The sequence below is a fragment of the Oryza sativa genome, chromosome 4, assembly GCF_034140825.1.
Source record: "Oryza sativa Japonica Group chromosome 4, ASM3414082v1".
Lineage (NCBI taxonomy): Eukaryota > Viridiplantae > Streptophyta > Magnoliopsida > Poales > Poaceae > Oryza > Oryza sativa.
In genome coordinates this window covers 32,978,599-32,994,221 of record NC_089038.1, presented here as the reverse complement: position 1 = coordinate 32,994,221, position 15,623 = coordinate 32,978,599, and the positions used below count along the sequence as shown (strand labels likewise).

The 15,623-nt window shown below is 43.2% G+C and overlaps 3 protein-coding genes and 2 long non-coding RNA genes across 5 annotated transcripts; 2 read left to right on the top strand and 3 right to left on the bottom strand.

Moving 5' to 3' along the window:
• Positions 1-1,012: 1,012 nt before the first annotated feature.
• On the top strand, positions 1,013-3,601 carry LOC4337160 (uncharacterized). Its single transcript, XM_015778969.3, has 10 exons — positions 1,013-1,283; positions 1,380-1,475; positions 1,641-1,715; positions 1,908-1,976; positions 2,139-2,215; positions 2,483-2,571; positions 2,645-2,774; positions 2,957-3,047; positions 3,155-3,220; positions 3,322-3,601. The coding sequence occupies exons 1-10, from the start codon at positions 1,119-1,121 to the stop codon at positions 3,439-3,441; spliced, it is 978 nt and encodes a 325-aa protein (XP_015634455.1). The 5' UTR covers positions 1,013-1,118; the 3' UTR covers positions 3,442-3,601.
• Positions 3,602-4,259: 658 nt separating this feature from the next.
• Positions 4,260-5,890, bottom strand: LOC9269237 (stress enhanced protein 2, chloroplastic). Its single transcript, XM_015778051.3, has 2 exons — positions 5,175-5,890; positions 4,260-5,098 (listed from the first exon to the last, which is right to left on the bottom strand). The coding sequence occupies exons 1-2, from the start codon at positions 5,487-5,489 to the stop codon at positions 4,829-4,831; spliced, it is 585 nt and encodes a 194-aa protein (XP_015633537.2). The 5' UTR covers positions 5,490-5,890; the 3' UTR covers positions 4,260-4,828.
• A 155-nt stretch (positions 5,891-6,045) lies between these two features.
• Positions 6,046-8,675, top strand: LOC136356343 (uncharacterized). Its single transcript, XR_010741074.1, has 2 exons — positions 6,046-6,433; positions 8,435-8,675. It is a non-coding gene; the product is annotated as an uncharacterized lncRNA (long non-coding RNA).
• Positions 7,089-8,007, bottom strand: LOC9267479 (uncharacterized). Its single transcript, XM_015778052.3, has 2 exons — positions 7,676-8,007; positions 7,089-7,461 (listed from the first exon to the last, which is right to left on the bottom strand). Exons 1-2 carry the CDS (start codon positions 7,770-7,772, stop codon positions 7,310-7,312), a joined length of 249 nt encoding a protein of 82 aa, XP_015633538.1. The 5' UTR covers positions 7,773-8,007; the 3' UTR covers positions 7,089-7,309.
• Positions 8,676-12,325: 3,650 nt separating the features above from the next.
• On the bottom strand, positions 12,326-13,244 carry LOC107276866 (uncharacterized). Its single transcript, XR_001545276.3, has 2 exons — positions 12,822-13,244; positions 12,326-12,707 (listed from the first exon to the last, which is right to left on the bottom strand). It is a non-coding gene; the product is annotated as an uncharacterized lncRNA (long non-coding RNA).
• Positions 13,245-15,623: the final 2,379 nt, after the last annotated feature.

Below are 15,623 nucleotides of genomic sequence, written 5' to 3'. Positions count from 1 at the left end.
CCAGGGTTAAGCGTGCTTGACCTGGAGCAATTTGAAATAGGTGACCGATCGGGAAATTCTCCACGAATGCACATGAGTGAGAACAAAGTGTGCAGAAAAAACTTGTGTTGGTCTGTGAGGTCAGTCTATGACCTATGAAAGCTGCCAGATGTAAGTGGGCCTGGCCTGAGAGAGGCAGAGAGACAGAACGTTACAAAATGGTATCAGAGCCGACTCTCGCGGTTTCACGGGCGCGTGTGTGAGGACAAGTATGCAGAAAAAACTTGTGTTGGTCTGTAAGGGGGGATGAGTGACCGATCGGGAAATTCTCCCCGAGTGCACATGAGTGAGGACAAAGTATGCAGAAAAAACTTGTGTTAGTCTGTAAGGGCAGTCTATGACCTATGAAAGCTGCCAGATGTAAGTGGGCCTGGCCTAAGAGAAGCGGGACGTTACACCTATTTAGTTCCAAAAAAACTTTTTTCAAAAACATCACATCGAATCTTAAGATACATATATGAAACATTAAATATAGATAAAAAGAAAAACTAATTACACAATTTGCATGTAAATCGCGAGACGAATCTTTTAAGCCTAATTAGGTCATGATTAGCCATAAATGCTACAGTAACCCGCATGTGCTAATGACGGATTAATTAGGCTCAAGAGATTCTTCTCGCGGTTTCCAGACGAGTTATGAAATTAGTTTATTTATTCGTGTCTAAAAACCTTTTTTAATATCCGGTCAAACGTCCGATATGATATCCAAAAATTTTCATTCCACCAACTGAACAGGACCTAAATAAAATTTGTATAGCAGAGTACGTACATTTTCTTCCTGATCTTTACAGCTTCCATATTAGAACTTGCACACATCACTCACTCATCCATGATCGCTGCTGCAGAGAGCTCCTCAGTCCTCAACGTGCGGCTCAGATCTTCTGGAGAGTAGCACAATCGCACGAGATCACCGGAGGCGCAACGGGTGACACGTTGACACGAGCCCAACGGCGCACAGAATCCAAACCACACAAGATCAAAAAAACCAAGCCGAAAACCCGAGACGCGACGCGTGTCCGACCAGTCTTTGAGTTATCCCCTCCGCTTGGCGCTCAGCTGCACAGACAGGGGAGACAGCCATGGCGATCGTGGCCGCCCTCGTCGCGCCCACCGCGAACCCCCACAACCCACTCCGGCTCATCGCCGCGGCGCCGCACCGGCAATGGCGGCGCGTCGCCGCCGCCGCCTCCTCCTCGGCGGCGCCCGGGGTTGACCTCAAGGCGCTCCAGGCCGCCATCGACAAGGTGCATATGCCTCCTCCCATTTCTGAGATCTGAACATGTAGACAAGTGCTTGCAAAGCGTGTGCGCTAAGACCATTGGGACTTGGGGATTGAGCAGAAGGACAGCGAGGAAGTGAAGCAGGCGATGGACCAGCTGAAGGAGCTCGGGTGGGCCAAGCGGTGGAGCTCGCAGCCGTACGTGTCGCGCCGCACGGTCAGTGCGATATCTTCCCGAGCACCAAGCGCTTCGAATTTGCAGTTGCAGAGAGCATTCTTCCCTACTTCTGTTGTCAGCGTCAGGTAGAGTTTTGGGTCAATGCGGTTGCATGGGAGCTTGAACTGATTGGTGTTCTTTTTTTTTTTTTATGAATTGTGACAGACATCTCTGCGAGAGCTCACCACGCTTGGGATAAAGAACGCTGAGAACCTGGCGATTCCGAGTGTCAGAAATGATGTAAGGCTTGCTACACAGCTTAAAAATGTATCTGTAACTTTGTTTAGTTATTTGCAAATTGCAATGGTGCAACGTGATTTTGTGGGAATTCTGGAATCAAGCATTGCAAAATTGCATATGCAGAAGAATAGTAGTAGTGCCATAATTTGTTCAGAAACATAATCCTGCATTTTCCTTGTTGTGATCATGCAGGCAGCATTTTTGTTCACTGTTGTTGGTTCAACCGGATTCTTAGGCGTTCTTGCAGGCCAGCTTCCTGGGGTATTTCCTTGCTACCTCCTCTTTGTGCTACTCTGGATTGATAAAAATAATCCTTTTTTTTTTCCTTACAAGATATAAGTGCATTAGGCTTCGGTCACAGGTTCCTGCAAAATAATTTTCTAGTGATATTAATAAACATCCTATGATATATCTCTATCTCAGGATTGGGGCTTTTTCGTTCCTTACTTGATTGGAAGCATCTCATTGATAGTATTGGCTATCGGAAGTATTTCTCCCGGGTATGTGTTTGTTGTCTCTGCTAATAAGCCTGTGAAAGTTTGGAAGAACCGGCATCAAACAATCCAGATGTTTGACATCTTCTAAGATTCTTTAAATGGATATTCAAGCAGCGAAACTTGTCAGATTAATTAATTTAATGTTACATATCACTCGACATAGACTACCTATGGCATGACAAATAACACTATCTGTTTTATGAATACTCAATGAAAATATGTTGCAACTTTATCATGAATAGATTGTAATTTTCCATTCCATCATCACAGTCTTCTGCAAGCAGCAATTGGTGCATTTTCAACTGTTTTTCCTGACTATCAGGAGAGAATTGCTAGGCATGAAGCTGCTCATTTTTTGGGTATGTCTCCAGTCCTGCAATAGGAGTATGTCTGAAAATAGGTTTTTACTGACTAGTTTTCCTGGAAAATTAGTTGCCTATTTGATTGGACTACCAATTCTGGGATATTCCTTGGACATTGGAAAGGAGCATGTTAACTTGATAGATGATCAATTGCAAAAGCTAATATACAGTGGCCAGCTTGATCAAAAGGAAATAGACAGGTAACTCTGTCAAACTCGCTATGCTTGTAGTCTGTATTGTATTTATTTTTTCTTAGAATCATGTTTATTTTGTATCAGCTTCATAGTTTCTGATTCAACACAAATATACAAATTACATGTGCTCATTACACTGACGAAACATCCAAAAACACCACTAAAATAAATAACGGATATTGTATCAGGTTAGCTGTAGTGTCAATGGCAGGGCTCGCTGCTGAAGGTCTAGAATATGACAAAGTTGTCGGTCAATCGGCAGATCTTTTCACCCTTCAGGTGATTCACGAATTCATCATCTCCTTTTTTTAGTTTTATATTTCCAAGGTGTTCTCGGGATATTTCATGATAAATGCATGAACACATGCATATTTCTGTGCTTTTAGAGATTCATAAACCGGACTAAGCCGCCATTAACCAAGGATCAGCAACAAAACCTTACAAGATGGGCAGTGAGTTGTCTGTTTATTAATTTTTGAACTAGAAGACACAAATCGTGCTACATATCGATTAATGCAGAGTTTTTTTTTTTTTGAATCTTCTGGTTTTGTAGGTCCTATTTTCGGCATCACTTCTGAAGAACAATAAAGCAGCTCATGAAGCTCTCATGTCTGCCATGTCGCAGAAGGCCAGTGTCTTGGGCTGCATCGAAGCCATAGAGAATGCCTCTTGATTGTAATGGAACGTTGAATGTCCTAACACGGTTGAAATTGATGAAAATGAGAAAAATATAAAAGTCAAGATATGAAGAAAAAGGATATGTGTTTTCTAGTGTATGACACTTGAATCCTGAAATTCAACCCACGTTGCTCGGCAATGATATTGAAGCAGTATACTCTCATCATCCCACAAAAAATGAATCTAGGACTGGATATGACACATCTAGTACAACGAATCTGGACAGAGCTATATTCAGATTCGTAGTATTAGGATGTGTCACATCTAGTACTAGGTTGGTTTTTATTGGACGGAGGGATTAGAACTGTAAACAATAAACCACCGAATGATTTACTACATCTATTTTTAAATAAATGATATCGTTGACTATTTATAAACGTTTTACCATTCGACTTATTCAATTTTTTTTATGAAAATATATAAAAATGTTAACTCATGCTTAGAGAACATATGAAAATAAATCAAGTCACGATAAAATAAATGATGATTGCATAATTTTCTTTGAATAAGACGAATAATGAAATGTTTGTTAAGAAGTCAATGCCATCATATATTAAAAAAACGGAGGGAATTATTGTTTGCATATTTATGCAAATTTTTGAATAAGACGAATGGTCAAATAGATGTACAAAAGTCAACGGTGTCATACATTTGAAAAACAGACAAAGTACCATATTGTGTATTCCATGTTTTTTTTTCATAAACAAGAATTCATATTTTGTGTGCTGGGTGCGGGTGCAATAGAAATTCCCTTGAAGCTAATGTTCTTAAAAGAAAAAAAAAACTATTCGAAGCATAAGCACTGCAGCATAATTTACCGTAGTCTCAAGACTCTAGAATTTATTATTTCCTCAGAAGATACATGTTCTAGTTACAGTTAACTTTAGGGGCTGATCAATCAACCCCCAGTATATATATACACTGAAGAGAGACATACACATTTCACAGCCATATTCAGGACTCCCTTGCTAGACCAAAAAACAAACCTTAGATCTGCTCTCAGAATTCAGACTAATGAACTCCCATGCAGATTGCGAAGTTGTAATGATAGGCCGAACCCTTCCAAAACCATCTACAGGATCTGTGTACGATGATTCTAAGTCTGAACCATCTAGATCTGCATCCTATCCTGTGGGCCGGATCCCATCTGATGATCTGAATCATATCTCTGCATGCGCCATGCGTCTGTGAATCGACGATGATGAAATCATGAAACTTGCAAAAGTTTGCTTCACACATGCAGCTGATCTATCATATCATATCATATCGATCTATACTTTCCTCTGCTAATCATGCTGTTATAGTATACCATCTATATAACTATACGCATATCTATACATGTATATCATTTCGATCTATACTGAATTGCTGATGACGTCGATTCATACGTCGTCGGACCAGTCCTGCAGCTCGCCCTCGGAGAAGAGAGCCTCGACGATGTTGTCGATGAGCGAGTCGACGAAGGCGCTGCAACCCAGCGTGAACATCTGGCCGATCCTGGTGCGCGCGCTGGACACCCACGCGAACGCGGCGGCGCCGGCGACCACGGCGAGGCACACCCCGGCCGCCTCCTCGATCTCCTGCATGTCCAGCTTCTTGAACAGCGAGTTCCCCGTCGTCAACTCCACCGCCACCGCCGTCGCGAACGCCACCTGCATGCGAGGTTGACAGAGGGAAGAAACGGTTAGTCATGGACGGGCTAAGGTGGTGGCGAGCGCGCTTGCTTACCATGGCGAGGCGGCCGGAGATGGTCTCGAAGTCCTGGCTCTTGCGGGTGCTCTCGATGTAGTCGGCTAGCGACGCGAAGAACGGGGAGGACCCCGCGCCGCCGCCGCCGCTCTCCTCCTCCTCCACCACCCGCCTCCGCGCCACCACGCCGCTGCCGGCGCCGTACGACCGGAGCGTGCAGAGGCGTGGCTGGAGCATGATCTTCCCACCGTCCCGTCTCGTCGTCGCCTTCTGCTGCGCCGGCGCCGCCGGCGCCGCCGCCGCCCCCCTCTGCGGCGCCATCTCGCATATGATCGCGCGCGCCGCCGCCGCCATGGCTCTACAAACTCGATCTGGAACACGGACTTGACGAGCGCTCGAGTCCGGCCGGTTTCTTGGAAAAACGAGCGAGCAATCACTGACTTCTCCTCCTCTCAGAAGCCGGCCACCTCTCCTCCTCCTCCTCCTTTTTGAAAGTTCGGCGGGGACAGCGAGTGGCCGGAGACACCGCGAGACGCGGTACGGTGGCCGTTCACCGCCCGGTGAAACTGCCCCGCGAGACACGGTAACTGCCAATCCGCTCTCGTCTAAGAGCTCGACGCGGGTAAATGTTTCGTCGGGTGGTGAGGGGATCCCGGATTCTCCTCCCGTCAACTTCGCCGGCGGTTGTCGCGTTCCCCGGTGACGCCGGCGAGACGACGTGACCGTTGCTTCGCCGAGACGCAGGGCGGCATGGGCTGTGTGTGGGCCGCACCAAACGTGGCGGGCTTCTCGGACGCAGATGGCGCTTTCGCGCGGCAGGATAAGGGCGCCTTCTCCACCGTCCGTTTTACATCCGACGGGTCTCGTTTATTCGTGGGTTTCGTACGCCTTTGACCCATTTTTCTCCCGAGTTACTGGGTAGAACTGGTATACGTGTCACTTTGTCAGGGGACTCAGGTAGTAAGTCTGGTTTGGATGAATGGATGCTGACTTCCAGATCTGGAATTATCCTCTTCTTTGCTCTAACTTTTGATCAGTAATAATCTCGGTATGCATAGTTATAGTGTTAATCTAGTTTCTAAATCTTATATTGATCACTAATCACTGCTGCTGCTGCTGCTGCTGCTGCTGCTATCAGTCTGTTATTTTGGTTGGTGTTGCAGTGGTGATGATCACATAAAAAAGTTGAGGCCAGGAGTTGCAACAGTTATTGGCAATGGATAGGACTGTTCTTCTCCAGAAATCATCTACTGGCGGTCACCATGGCCAAGTTGCCCCCTGCTGCGCTACACACCCAGGTTAAAAGGCTTACCACTGCTGCAAAAGGCAGGGCACATTATTTCTGATGCATGTGAACAAGCAGAGCACCAGGTCCAGATGTAAAGAACTGGGCCCAAATGATCCTTTAGCTCATAAGTCATTATCAATAGTACAGTTCAGTAGCCATCCAGATAATAATCTGATCGAGTGATAGCAATGACACACTCTCTAAGGTCCTCTCTAAGATTACGTTCTTTTCTTCAACAAAAATTGGATAAACTTTTAGATACCCGTGACACGCTTTTCAAACTGCTAAACATTGCGTTTCATGCGAAATCTTTCTATATAAAAGTTGTTCTAAAATATCATATTAATCTATTTTTCAAGTTTGTAATAATTAAAACTCAATTAATCACATGTTATTATCATATCGTTTTGCGTGAAACATTTAATATTTGTGTTCATCTTCAGAAGATTCAAACACCCCCTTAGTCTCTTTGAAGAAATCTCTCTCCATTGTACGACCAAAGAGCATTGCCTTCACTTTGGTTTCTTTAATTGTGTGTTATGGTATTATTGGGGCACATCGTGTGTGATGATAGTGCGTAGGTATCTCGTGTAATATTTTAGAAAAACATTATTTACATGAGCTTTGAGAAGCATAAAGTAGCTTGCCATCCAAAGAAAAAGATATAGCATGAAGAAGAGGTTCATCAAATTACTACTGGTAATCATGAACCATGCATGATGACAAGTACATCAGAGAAACACACTGGAACAGAGAGGAACTCAGTGAGGTTGAGATACACAAGCAAACAATAGTAGTAACACAGCACGCTCACAATCATATAAACTACTAGTAGTACTTGAGAACTCAAGGGGACACAGTTGTTCAGTTCATCAAATCATCCCCTCTAGATACCGGCCGCATTGATCCCTGGCTGTTTCCCGCCTGACACGGAGGGATCTACGCCTCTTGATCTGATCTCATTGCGCTGTACAATCACAACCTCTTCGCTGCTTACTGCAACCTCTTCAGATGCCAACTTGCTGGGCTCATCTACACCTGCAGAAACAGCAAACAAAACCTTCACGTCATTAGCATTCATGCAGCATCAGTAAATCTTCACAGGTCGATTCACATATGCAGCCTCAATCCTTTTATCTGAAAATATCAGGTTCTTGAGTTTCTTCAGAGATTTATTGCCTTCAGTCGCTCTACTCCCTTTATCAGCATGGGGTTTTCAGTTCAGTTTTTCAGAGCGGCAAGCTTTGCTTACCTGCAGCGACGTCCTTGTCCTCGCCGCGTCCGTAGCCGGTGACGCGCTCGACGAGGCCGAAGAACATGTCCTTGAGCTGCGCCGCGTAGCTGGCCATGGGAGCTGCCACAAGCTGAACTACAGCTACTACTGCTACCTCTCCTCAAACGCTCACTGCACTGCACTGCACAGCAAGAGCTACTACTGCAACTGCAACCAAGTGAGCTCGTCGCCTTCGTTGCGCTGCTTCGAGTGAGTGAAGTGAGTGAGTCCTCTCGCCGTCACCGGGCGCCCCATTTATACGCGGCTGGAGCCACCGAACTCGCAAGCTTTAGCCAGCCAAGGCGAGGCCCACGCGCGTGCAAGGATATTCAGAACAAGTTCAGTTAACTTTTTATGTTTTCGTCTGAATTCAGATCCGCGCGACGGAATCAGAATTTCTCGGTCACCCCGCATGTGTATCATATGGTTGGGCGACGCGAGCACGCAGATCTAATGACATTCTCTGTTGCATTATCTTATTCGTTCAAAGAGACATTGCAAGACTGACACTATTAAAGAAAGAGAGAAAAGAATAGGAGGAAATGGAAAAGGAGGAAGAGGTGGAGAGTAACTAAATGTTAACCATATATCCCCTCTATGATACGATGTCTGTGGCATGCAGGCTAATACTATAATCAAGCGTGATTAATTAATTAGTAGTATTGCTCGCCTTGATAATTTTTGGTTGTTAATCTGATCGTCTCACGATTTCCTCGATCGGCTTGCTTTTGGACGCAGGGATGAGGAGGCCCGGAACAGCCAAGGAAAGCTCGTAATTCCACATGCGCGACACGCATGCATATCGATCAGTGGTGGAGGCCCAGGCGAGGAGCGACCAGAGCAGCATGTGGGTGGTGCATGATGTATGCATGGTCCATGCATGCACGGATTATGATAGATGATGGTATCTGCATGTTCGTCGTTACGACTGGAACACTCGATCGATATACGCTTTATAATACATGAAACTCGCACTTCACTGTCTTGTGCGGTTCGTTTTTTTTTAAAAAAAAAAGTATATGTGTCCTCCTATCCGCTGATGGGTTGTTGCTCGTTTGTGCTACAAAGCGTACACTCGTACATACTTATTCTTTTCTAAAGAAAGGTCTATATATGTACATATATACAGCAGGGGTTGCATGAAAATGGGATATTATTGTACATGAGAATAACTGTAGGATCCGAGCCCACATATCAACATATGATGGTTTTTTTAAGTCCGTCAATTTTACGGTGTTACCAAGCAAAATGATCTGGATATATGATATTTGATATTATTTTTTTGACGGTGTTTGAGATGCAACTTTAATAACAAGTTTTTATTAGAATTAAGGATAAAAATCTGATAATTTCATGAGATTGTGGAAACCCATTTCAAGATAGATCTGCAGAACACTTACAAGTTTTAAATTTTAAATTCATTAACAGTTTAAGTGAATATTGTTAAAGGCTTGCTCAATTGTCTAGTCTTCAATTTACATGTCGTAGCTAAAATTTAAATTTTAAAACTTATTCCCTCTATTCAATTTTAAATGCAATCATGATTTTCCGTGCACAACTTTTAACCATCCGTGCACAACGAGACAGAGGGAGTATAATGATCAGATAGCAGCTTAGTGCTAGAGTACTACTTGTAGTATCATATATATGTCGCCCAGTTTGATTTCATTTTTCCAGTGAGTCTTTGTCTGATCTGAAATGGCTCATACATTTTGTGATGCTCGTGGTCACAGAAATTTTATACTTCCACGTCTCGGTAGGGAAAAACAACTTTACTCAAATTTTGATGTAATCACGGACGTTACAGAAAAACAGCACACACTCATATGCACTCCTGGAGTTACAAAAGGAACCCAGTGACAAAAAAAATCATCAAATTTAATTACAACGCGAAGAGGAATAAAGTACTCGCACACATCAAATTTAATTACTACTACTTCGTATTAGAAAATCACCAAGGCAAAGCAACGGCATCATATCATTTCAGTGCAGCGTTGATTAGTTGTTCGGTGGCTTTTCTCCTCCAGACACATTAGGATCTCTTGATCTAATCTCGACGCGCTGCAAAAGTAACGGAATTAATCCTGTGAGATGAGCACAATGGTGCCAGTGGATTTGCACTACGACTGTAAAATTAATCAGGCAGTCTGAGAAATTAACAGGGGCATCCTACCTGCACAGTTGACAGCTTGGTGGGTTCCTTGACGCCCTTGTCTCCGGCGCCGCGGCCGCAGCCGGCGACGCGCTCGACGAGGCCGAGAAACCTGTCCTTGAGCTGAGCAGCGAACTTGGCCATGGGAGTTAGCTTGCTTGCTTGCTTCGATCTGGAGCTCGCAAAATTCAGTGTTTGCTGAGCTAGCTAGCTGCTGCTGATCAGTAGCTGGCTCGCTGCTTGCTTTGCCTGCTTGCTGGATGCCTGGATCGATTGCCGAGCGTCCTATTTATACAGAGAACGGTCGTGTGTGTCCCGGTCACCAAACGCGTCAGCTTTCACAGGAAGAATCGCGTATTCAGATTACGTTGCTGCGCTTGGTCTGCATTTTTCTGATCCACATCATTCCGATCTATGCATGCGGTCTGCTAATTCTATGGTCTCATCATGCAAAAATCAAAAATCGATTGCATGGGATCACAATTAGTTGGCGAAATCGCATTGTTAATTTGTTGCAGCAGTAGTACTCATGTCTCCCCGGATCTTTGGGGTCACATGAGCAACGTCGTATTGCCGTTGTTCACAGCTGCCTCGAAACAGCTAGGAATCTTCGCGATTCCTCACGTGTGACACATGCGTACATGCGTTTCGCATTTTCGCCCGCTGTAAAAAAACACAGCCCATGGACTTGTCCGAAAAGTTCGGGGAGGATTAGGCCGGGGCCCACGTACTGTTCCTTTTCCTCCCGAACTCTCAATCTGAGTTAGAACACAGTTTTTTATTCAAGAATTGGGGAAATTTTAGAAAAGAAACTGTGAGCTTCTAGATCGAAAATGGACTTTTTTTTTGGCTAATGATGCGTGTTCCTTTCCTAAACAAAGGTGGATGGGTTATAAGGTCAGGTCACCCTCGACCGACCCGGCCGGAGTGCTTTTTTTTTTTTGGGATCCAATAAAAGTACAATAATAATTTGAAAAAGAAAGCATTGTAATTATGTTTTTCTTGCACAATTATGAAAAGTGCGGCTGCTAGCTCTCTTTTGTACCAGCACAGATCGATCCAGGCTATTAAAAGTTAAAACGACTGGAATAATTGTATGAGATGATGATTAATTGTTTAAGATGTTGTGTCTGTATGAAAAACGAGACCATTCAACATCTTTTTATAGATTGTCATTATGCAAAATTTATTTGGAGAGCAGTTCAGTTCTCATTTGGTTTATACCTTCCTGGAACCATATCTAATATGTTTGATGGTTGGCTTTTGAGGGTTGACAAGAAGAAGAGTAAACTCATACTTGTAGGAGCATCTGCCATATGTTGGACTCTGTGGTTGAGTAGGAATGATATAATATTTGACAAATCACCATCTATCTCATATTTGCAGGTAATTTTCAGGGCAACATATTGGCTCCGGTGTTAGGCACAGCTGCAAAAGTATGAAGATGATGGAGAGCTTATGAAGGTTGCATGTCGCAGGCTTGAGACGACAGTTATGCAACTTTTTGCAAACTATGGATGGAGATTTACAAATAGACTTGAATAAATGTGTACTCCTTATCTCTGTTTGGTCTTTTATTTTGTTGGGTGTGTTTAATTTCATTATGAACTACACTCTTCGTTTGAGTGATACATTATAATAATTGGCTGTAGTTTTGATGAGCAAAGGCCGAAATGTTCATTCCATTATCTAAAAAAAATGTACTAGTCACTCTGCCAAAAAAGAGAGGAAATAAACAAAAACCCCGATCACCGCATAGGTGGCGACGGCGAAGTTAATGGGCAGAAATCCTCCAGGCCCACGGCTGAGACATCTATGGGCTACGGCCCAATAGCCCATGTAGCGTAGGCTTGATCGGCTAAGATCTGGACCGTCAGGCCATCTGATGGGCCGAATAAAAAAAATCTGATAGGCTACTATACTTTTTCTGAAAAAAAAAACGCATGGTACACAGCTCATTTCATGTCAGTACGTATACAGATTGGGTATCTGAATCGATCATGTACGTACCACGGAGTACACGTACTGTACATGGTTTTTCTACTCCACGAAAGAAAAATCAAATCAGTTGCTCTGACCGTAAGGCAGTTGTTGTACATGAAGCGGCGTCACATCAAGTGACATTGCACTATGAGATTCATTGCCGTGCATTCGGCTTTTCAAGAAAAAAAAACATTTATGTGGATGGAGATGCAATATCTTCTCGATCTAGAATGTGATGCATACACACATTTATAATTAAGAACTGGCTCTACCAATTTCGTTAGCTTTACAGCTTGCAACTACTAGTAATACATTTGGGGGAACCATGCATTCATATGCGTTGTGTTATTATTCGGTGTGTACTAAAAGATCTAGAGACATAAGCGTATGCATGCTCTCATAGATCGAGTAATCTGATCAAGAAAGAAACAATACACACAATAAATATCCAACTGAGATAAGAAACTTTCTGAATGACATCAGACACAGATCAGTTATGAAGCTCGGCTCGTAAACGAAGTTCCATAGATTTCAACACCGCAGAGTACGTAGTTAATGCCTGCAACTACGTAAGGAGCTGGGTACAACCGTACAAATTAAGTAGAGAACAATCAAACAGCATGAACAAACGAAAAATAAATAAACAGAAGCTGCTTGCCACATGACCCATTTTTTGTTCTTCTATCCTAGCTTGGTTCACCGCGTGAAGGCCAGCCTCTCTCCAGCCGGCAACAATGCCGCTCGCCGGCCTCTATCAGCAATGTACATGGCTCCAGCCGACACTGCTAGCTACCTGCCCGAGCAGTAGTGAGCACTTCATCTCCTGAAACCTATATACATCATTTGCGCACGCGTGCATGAAGTGAAAGACATAACCTGAAAACCATAAGCCGAAGTAAATTCAGAAGTACATGCATGTTTGCTAGACAAGAACAACAATCGCAGGAACTGAATAATTAATCAAGAACTGTGTGAGATCGAGATTATTACCAGTTGTTCAAAACATCAATCAGGATTGACGAGGATGCCATGCATGCACCTACTAATTAACACCAATGCATGCAGTAATAGAGCTAGATATCCATGCTTGCGCATGAACTCACATGATACAAGCAAGCATGCATATATCTCTGGCCTTCTCAAACTTGGATAGAAGAGAGGAGACCAGGAGGTAGCAGGCCGGAACCTCTCCCTCTCTGGTCGCCCAAGGGCTCTCGCACTGGAGTTGCAAGTGATTTTATAGCCGGCTTTGCACAGCACACACGCAGGCAGAAGAGTGATGGGGTTAGTTTAATCAGGTGAAGATGCATGCATGGCTAGCTAGCTATCTCGTCGTTTTCTCTCTAGCTAGCCCCCTGCAGGAGCATGGGCGCTGCCATGCCATATTGCCATGCCCTGAGCTCTGACTCGTAGGGAGATATCATGGATGCATAGCAGCATAGGGCTTGTCCTTTTGACGCCCAGAAAAGACCCAAGAATCTCTCCAGCGCTTGTTCAATTCCATGCAAAAACCTCAACTTCAGTGCAAGATGCGGCACATCATATACTCCATATATTAATAATTAATCTCTCCTCGCCCAATGTATGTGATTAGTTACACAGCAAAACCGCGGCAGCTGATACATGTGCGTATGTGATGCTACAAAAGTGCGTTGGCGGTATAGGGTTGTGTCGTATAGGTCCCTAAACTCTCAAAATATATATCCAGGTCCCAGAAGTTGTCAAAGTGTATCGTCTACTCCAGAATCCTACGTGGCGCTGATGTGGCAACGCCACATGGACGTAACATGTCCTTTTCTTTTTCTTTCTTCTTTTCTTTTTCTTTTCCGTTTTCTTCTCATTCTTCTTTTTTTTTTCTTTCTTCTGTACGGATCACAGAGAAAGGAGAAGAAAGGGGACAAAAGAGAAGAAAAAAAGAAAAAGAAAAAAATTAAATGTCCCATTTGTCAGTTAAAATAATGCCACGTCATGTTCGTGTGGCATGCCACATCAGCGCCACGTAGAATTCTGAAGGGGTTGTGGCGATTTGGGATCTAGATGACACACTATGACAAGTTTTAGGATTTAAATATGCATTTTGAGAGTTTAGAGATCTAAATGACACCTTTACAAGTTTAAGAACCGTCCGTACACTTTACTCTTTTGCAAATTAAGATGCCTTCATGTGCAGGTAATTTGTCTGCATGATGCACGTAGTATATATGCACGTACTCCACGAGAGATGTGAGATCGATGTCTTCCAAGTACACTACTTTACCGTCAGCATCATATCACGAAGGAAAATCTGGAGAAGCTTTTGACATTTCATTTTAGCTGCATCGATCATGCACCCGTGTGAGTCCTGCATGGATGGATGGATGGATGGGATGCTAGCTGCTTGCACTTTGCAGGGTACGGCCGGCCCAGCAGACAGGCAGGGAGACAGGGGCAGCGGCCGGCAACTTAACTTTGCCGTAGCTAGTGCATCGCACGTCGCGTTTAGTAGGCTTTAATTTCTGAATCTAATTAAGCTTTGCATAATCCAATCCAGTCAAGCACAGAAACACTAACAAATCGCAGTACCCAAAAGCCTTCGCCGCTAACTGCGCAGTCGTCGAGACGAAGCGCTGTTTCTCTCGTTATTTTCAACCCAAGCTGTATGTGCTCATGTGTCCCGTCTGGTTGTGTTATTGCTGGGGATATTCTAGTTTATGGAACTGCGTGACGCTGTAGAAGTAAATTAAAGAGAGTGGATTTTAAACTCAGGAAAGAATGTTCCTTTGGTGTTTACATGTCGCTAAAATAAATACAAAAATAGAAAGTGTATGTATTAACACGTGACATATCATCTCACGAACAAATAAGTTAGAATTCAACTTTTACATGTTATAAAAAGAAAAACAAATTTAATCACATGTTAATATACTTTTTTATAAGTGTCATATAAATAACGAGTGAACATCTCCTTCAGAGTTTTAGAATAGTTTCCCCGAGTAAAATGTAAGTAAAGCACTGACCAAAAGCGCGCGGCACTGTACACCAGCCAGTATTATGTGTGCGCCAGTCACCGTATCAGTATTCAGTATACGCCATGCATGCATGCATGCGACCTACTCCTAGGTAGCTAGCCCATGCGTCATTTGCAGCAGATGAGCAGGGGCAGCTATAGCTGCTGTCTTTTGGCCTCTGCATCTGCAGATGTAGCTAGAGCCTGCAGGTTACGTGTCAACGGCGAACGATGTGGGGAGCCATGCGCGGGGCTCATATGAGTTGACGCCTAGGTGTTGTTAGTTTCTGTACTAAGATGAAAATGAAGTTAACTCATGGAAAACAATAAAATTATTAGGGTATAATCAATTATTACAAATTTAAGAGAAATGGATTTATACTACAATATGATATAACATTGTGTGGATTCAGAAAATTGGTTCGATGATAACATAATATAAATATCGGCGTCATAATATACTATTTATGCTTAGCTAGATATAGTGTTATCCTAGTCCCTTCGTCCCATAATATAAGTGATTTTGATATTTTGCTTGTATTGTTTGACCACTCGTCTTATTTAATTAATTTATGCAAATATAAAAAATAAAAAGTTGTGCTTAAAGTACTTTGGATAATAAAGTAAGTAAAATAATAATAATAATTTTAAAATTTTTTGAATAAGACGAATGGTCAAACAGTGCAAGCAAAATGTTAAAATCCCTTATATTAGAGGACGGAGGGAGTATATAAATAAACAGGTTAATCATAAGTTTTTGTCCAAAAATGATCGGTGTCGCGGCGACACCTAAACATTGTAGATCT